At 30.6% G+C, this 5,963-nt stretch overlaps 1 protein-coding gene across 1 annotated transcript; it reads left to right on the forward strand.

Moving 5' to 3' along the window:
* The first annotated feature begins 3,186 nt into the window (after positions 1–3,186).
* On the forward strand, positions 3,187–5,388 carry LOC121202791 (protein CUP-SHAPED COTYLEDON 2). Its single transcript, XM_041080076.1, has 3 exons — positions 3,187–3,659; positions 3,746–4,029; positions 4,603–5,388. The coding sequence occupies exons 1-3, from the start codon at positions 3,479–3,481 to the stop codon at positions 5,209–5,211; spliced, it is 1,074 nt and encodes a 357-aa protein (XP_040936010.1). The 5' UTR covers positions 3,187–3,478; the 3' UTR covers positions 5,212–5,388.
* Positions 5,389–5,963: the final 575 nt, after the last annotated feature.

Below are 5,963 nucleotides of genomic sequence, written 5' to 3' on the forward strand. Positions count from 1 at the left end.
TATAATAGTCTATTTTTTTCCCAAGTAATAATTATAATTATAAATATAAATATAATCACAATACAAGTATAAATAGTACACATCTAAATAATTAATAATCATTATAGAACAAAACTAGACTATTAATTAGAATATATATTTAGTGTTAGAAGAGTAAAATATCATATATAAAACTTAATCTATTAGGATATGTCATATCAAATCATTAAAAATAAAAATTGAGTACTGAGGCTTATATAAATCCATCAATATGCCAAAATATTTAAGCCTTGTGGTTTTTATTTTTCAAAGCATTCTTTCTTTTTTGAAGATAGGATATTAAAAATATTATTTTATATATAATTTGAGAATTATAATTTTAATACGTAATTTTTGCACATTAATTTAATTTTCTAAATAACTTATCATCAATTAAAATTTAATTATTTAAGTATCTACAAATATTTAGTTCATATCTTATTTAATAATTGAAACCTAATCAACTTTAACCATACTAGATTATTTCTAATTTGAGCTAATATTTTATTATATATAATGTACATATGTAATAAATTAAAATAAATCTGGAAAAACCCCACACGTTTGATTTGAAAAGGTCCAAAACCCTCAATTTGTTAGCAAGCAACAAGGGCACATGCCTAGAATAAAAAAGCAAAATATAACATCACTTTAGCTTTAGCCAACTTGTTTTTTTGCTTAGTTACTCACTGTGGAAATCTTTACTGTGAAAATAGTAAAACCCTCAATTTCTTCACAAGTATTATTATTATTATTAGAGATAGTTTGTCCTGTCCATGGCCTTTTTCAGTTCTGATTACGGTCTTACCAAAACAAGCATAAATGAAATGAAAAACAAAAAGAAAGAATAATCACTGAATTTGAACATACTAAAGCTTTCATTAAAGATCAAAGAAAAAAAAGATTGTTAACTAGAATTGCTTAGGATTGAACTATTCGTCCATGATAAATTCCAAATATTCGGATCAAATTTTAAAAAGTTTTTTAATGATTCGGGATTGATTTTAGTTAATCAAAATTAAACTTTTCATAACTTTTTTAAATTATAATTTCGTCCGAATTTGGGTTGACTCGTATTTGATTGAATATAAGATATTTTAACAAGTGATGTCTCCTAATTTACATAATTGTAATTATACATAGTATAAATGCTTTTATTATTACTACAAGATTGGGAGAATGGAGCTATGATTAGGGGTGTGAATTTGATAGGGCGGTTGTGGGGTACTCCCTGTATTTATCCTCGTTCCCGCCTCACGACCTGCAAGATTAAAATCATTCTCATCCCCATCAACCACGTGGGTCCCTAGACTCACCTAATCCTCGCTATATTTGTCCCACGATTCACTTCATACAATATATTTATAAGTATTAGTTAAATAAGAGTTTTCAAGTTTGTAAGTTGCGGCGTAAAGTAATGGTGAATAATTTTAGGATTTTCATGTAAAATAGAAAAAAGTGAGAAATGGAAGAGGTGAGGTGTTAAAATTAATTAAGAAACAATGAGTCGAATTTTTGTTTTCATCTCCATCCCACCACTTATGGCGAGTTTAATTTTTGTTTCCATCTTCATTCCATTAGCCGTGAAACATGTACCTATGATTAAATAAACAACATAAAAAGTAATATAAAAATACAAAATTATAATGTATATTACAAAAAGGTAGCGTGTGATTAGTATGGTGTGGATGAAATTTGATATAATTTATTATTGTACTGTGCTGACATGAAGAGATATGAAACAGCTTTATTGATACATTGTTTTACAATTTACATGGTGAAAAATCTCTCCCCCTTTCCCTTCCTTTTCTCTCCATTTTCCTTTCCTTTCCATTCTCTCTTATAAAAAAAAAAAAGAAAAATAGGCAAAGGGACTTTCTTTTCTCTCTCATTAAAAACTACTTTCTGTTCCCTCCTTTTTATTTTCTTCACTGACAAGAGAGAATACCTGCACACTTCCTCACACACGCACGCATACTCAAATGCAGAACCCACCTCTGTGCTACTCCCCCATTCCCTGCAACCCAATTACATCTGTTTTCTTTTACACTTTTCTTTTTATTTCATAATCATTTCTTAATAATTTGTTTTATATGAGGATATTATATTATTTAGTATTTGAGTTTGATTTTGATATTAAATATAATATTTATATTAAATAATATTATGTGACTCAATAACTATTTGACACTGTACTCTAACAAAACACAACATATATATATTTAATTGGGGTAAAAAAAAGTTCGGGTACTAAATTGAACAATGAACTTAAATATTTTATACTTAGGATAAAAGAAGCTCAAGTATCACGCTGAAAAATGTTAATATATTATTAGGTACTTGAGTGTTTTTTGCAATGTTCATTTTGGTGTTTGAGTTTTTTTTAATTTTAATTTGATACATAAGTTTGGCTTTAATATTTATTTTGGTATATGAGTTTTTTTCAAATTTATATTTGATTTTTTTGTCCAGTTTAATATTTAAATTTGACTTCAATGTCATTTAAAGGCTTTTTTTATCTCAAATAAGTACCTATGTTTTTTTAGAGTACATATGTCAAACATTTATTGGACCATATCATAGGGGTGTAGCTAGGGTGGTTGGTAGGGCCCCCAGCCCCCTCTAAAATGATTTTTTTTTCATTTAGAGTATCTAAAATTTTAAATTAATAAAGATAAAATTATACTTTAGCCTTAAAAACGATAAAAAGTAATTAAACTCTTTAAAAATTATAAACTTATAGACTATTATTAAGGTAAAATTGCATTTTTACTATTGTAAAATTTACAATTTAGCCCCCTAAAAGAATTTCTACCTTCACCTGTGTATATGATGCCATTTATTTTGGATACCAAACTGAACATTGAAGCCAAAATTAAATGTCAAATTAAAATAAAAAATTTCAAATACCAAATTAAATACTGAAAGTTAAAACCAAATGATATATTATCCCAATTGAAAAATTGTAAGTATCAAATTGAACATTAATAACTAACTAATAAAAAGGAAAAGAAAACTTAGATATATACAATATTAAATATTAAAGCTAAACCCAATTACAAATACTATATTAACTTTTTATTTATATAAATTTAAAAAATATTTATATGTATTAAATTAAAAATATATATTTATATACATGAACCCCATTTTCACTTTTCCATCTTATCATAATCAGTTCCCATTTCTCTCTCTTTGGAAAAAGAAGAGAAAGATTTCGGAAGAGGACAGTGCAGAGCAAAAACACAGATTATTTTTTCAATATATATTCGTTATTTTGCCTTTTTTCCTTGTCACCGGATTCATCATACCATCCTTGACACCCTTTCCTCTCCATTCCTCATCAAATGAAAACCCTTTTCTCTCTTCACTTCATGATGTTGAACTTTGGTTTTTGAAGTTTAGGGTTTTTTGTCTGGTTTTCAAGCCAAGGGTTTTGTTTGATTTTTGGTTTTTGGGTATGGATAGTTACTATCATTTTAACAACGGTGATACTCATTTACCACCTGGCTTTCGTTTCCATCCAACTGATGAAGAGCTCATTACTTACTATCTCTTAAAGAAAGTTCTTGATAGTAGTTTTGCTGGTAGAGCTATAGCTGAAGTTGATCTTAACAAGTCTGAACCTTGGGAACTTCCTGGTAAGTGATCATTTGAACATATTTTACGACCTACCCTTTTCTTTTTGTAATTTGCGTGTGCGTGATTTGGTTATACAATGATTCAGGGAAGGCAAAGATGGGAGAGAAAGAGTGGTATTTCTTCAGTTTGAGAGATAGGAAGTATCCAACTGGATTAAGAACTAACCGAGCTACTGAAGCTGGTTATTGGAAAGCTACTGGTAAAGATAGAGAGATTTACAGTTCAAAGACTTGTGCACTTATTGGCATGAAGAAAACCCTTGTTTTTTATAGAGGAAGAGCCCCTAAAGGTGAAAAAAGCAATTGGGTCATGCATGAATATCGTCTTGAAGGCAAATTTGCTTACCATTATCTCTCCAGAAGCTCAAAGGTATGAGGTCTAAACATGATGATCATTTTGAAGATTTTGAAGATTTTCATGAAAATTAACACTGAACAATGTTTTCTTGTTCCCAAAGCTGAAGTATCTTTTGATTCTGGTCTGTAGTGTAAGTGCATAGTGGTTATGATCTGGCTTAAAAAATATACAAAAGTATTATTGTTTCCGTACGGTGTTTTCTTCATTTAAGGAGATGGAAAAGGTGTGTTGGGGAAATCTTAATATCATTTGGATTGCCTTGCAGACAATACAAAAGCTTCTGTCTCTTTTTGGGATTTAAATACCCACAACTTCTTCATTATTATCCCCATAAAGCAATTATACTATCTTCTGGGAAATTATTAATTCCATGTCTCTTGCACTTATTCCAATGGTTATGCAATTCCCATTTCTAATTTAGTGCTGAAATTCCTTGTGGGATTGATAATTGTTTTTGGGTTTCATTAATATTCATTTGATGTTGCACTTTCAAGATCAATAATTGTATTTGGGTTTCATTAATATTCATTTGATGTTGAAAAGTAATCATATTTTACAAACTACTAAACGTTTCTATTATTCCAGGATGAATGGGTGATATCCAGGGTGTTTCAGAAGAGTGGCTCCGCCAATGGTGCCACCAGCAGCACAGGCGGAGGAGCCAAGAAGACCCGGATGAACGCCTCCTTTGCTGTCTATCAAGAGCCAAGCTCTCCTTCATCGATTTCCCTTCCACCTCTCTTAGATCCCACCGCAACTGCCTTTGCCACCACTGATCACGACAGCTTCTCTTACGACAATTATGTTCAATCCGAGCACGTGTCCTGTTTCTCCACCGTTGCTGCTGCTACAGCCGCCTCTTCCACTGCCACCACCACAACCGCCCCATCGGCGTTCCACCCTGGTTTCGACCAAGCTTTTCCACCTCCGCCCCAAATGATCAACACCACTTTTGATCCCATCGCAAAGTACTCAAGAAATGTGGGTGCTTCCGTTTTTCCAACCCTGAGGTCACTTGAGGAGAATTTGCAGCTCCCTCTCTTTTTCTCCCAGCCAACAATTGCGGCACCAACGCTTCACGGTGGCTCATCTGTCAGCTGGGGAGCTTTTTCCGATGAAATTAACGATGGTTCTGGTGGTGGTAACAAGATATCAATTGGTCCAACTGAGCTTGATTGCATGTGGACTTACTAAACTACTAAACTTAAAGAGGAATTTCCACCATTAATGGTGCTTGGAATTTTCTCTTATCATTATCTCTATTATGTTGTCACTAGGAGTAGGCATGGAAAAGGACTACTGAGATTTTCATTATCACATGTTTGTAATTAATTAATGCTTATTGCTATTAGTTTAATCTTAGTTTTTTTTCCTTTGATGCTTAGATGAAAGTGACTTATCCAAAGCTGATAAAAGTGTTTTAAAATGTGGTGTGTGATGTGATCACAACAGTCAATTCCCCCCATTTTTATTTTTCTCTGGCCAAATCTAGTTTTCTTTTCCTGGAAAAATATATTCATGTCTAGTTTTTGGGTACCTAAATCTAAGAAAGTGACTATTTGTTTCATAACAAAAACCTAATTCCTTATGTAGCTATCCAATTTTTAAAAATAATCATTTTTTTTGTTTTTTTTTTAATTTTTTTCTCAAATCACTTCAAAATATATAGATTAATAATTTTTAATTTAAAAAATATAATATTTTTTTATATTCATTTTACGAATTAATAAAATTAATTTTTTTAAGTTTATAGTCGTTGTTACTAATAATATATTTTCAAAGTTCAAATCTAAAATTTATCACTAAAATATAATATTTTCTATCACTATATCCAATACTATATATATTTCCTTCTGCATGAATTAAACACTAGTCTAAAAGAAAAGGATGTCTATCTAAAGCATTAAATGGGCGATTGAATTAGGTATGGGTGTCTGGAACATTGG

The sequence above is a fragment of the Gossypium hirsutum genome, chromosome A11 (genome assembly GCF_007990345.1).
Source record: "Gossypium hirsutum isolate 1008001.06 chromosome A11, Gossypium_hirsutum_v2.1, whole genome shotgun sequence".
Classification (NCBI taxonomy): Eukaryota; Viridiplantae; Streptophyta; class Magnoliopsida; order Malvales; family Malvaceae; genus Gossypium; species Gossypium hirsutum.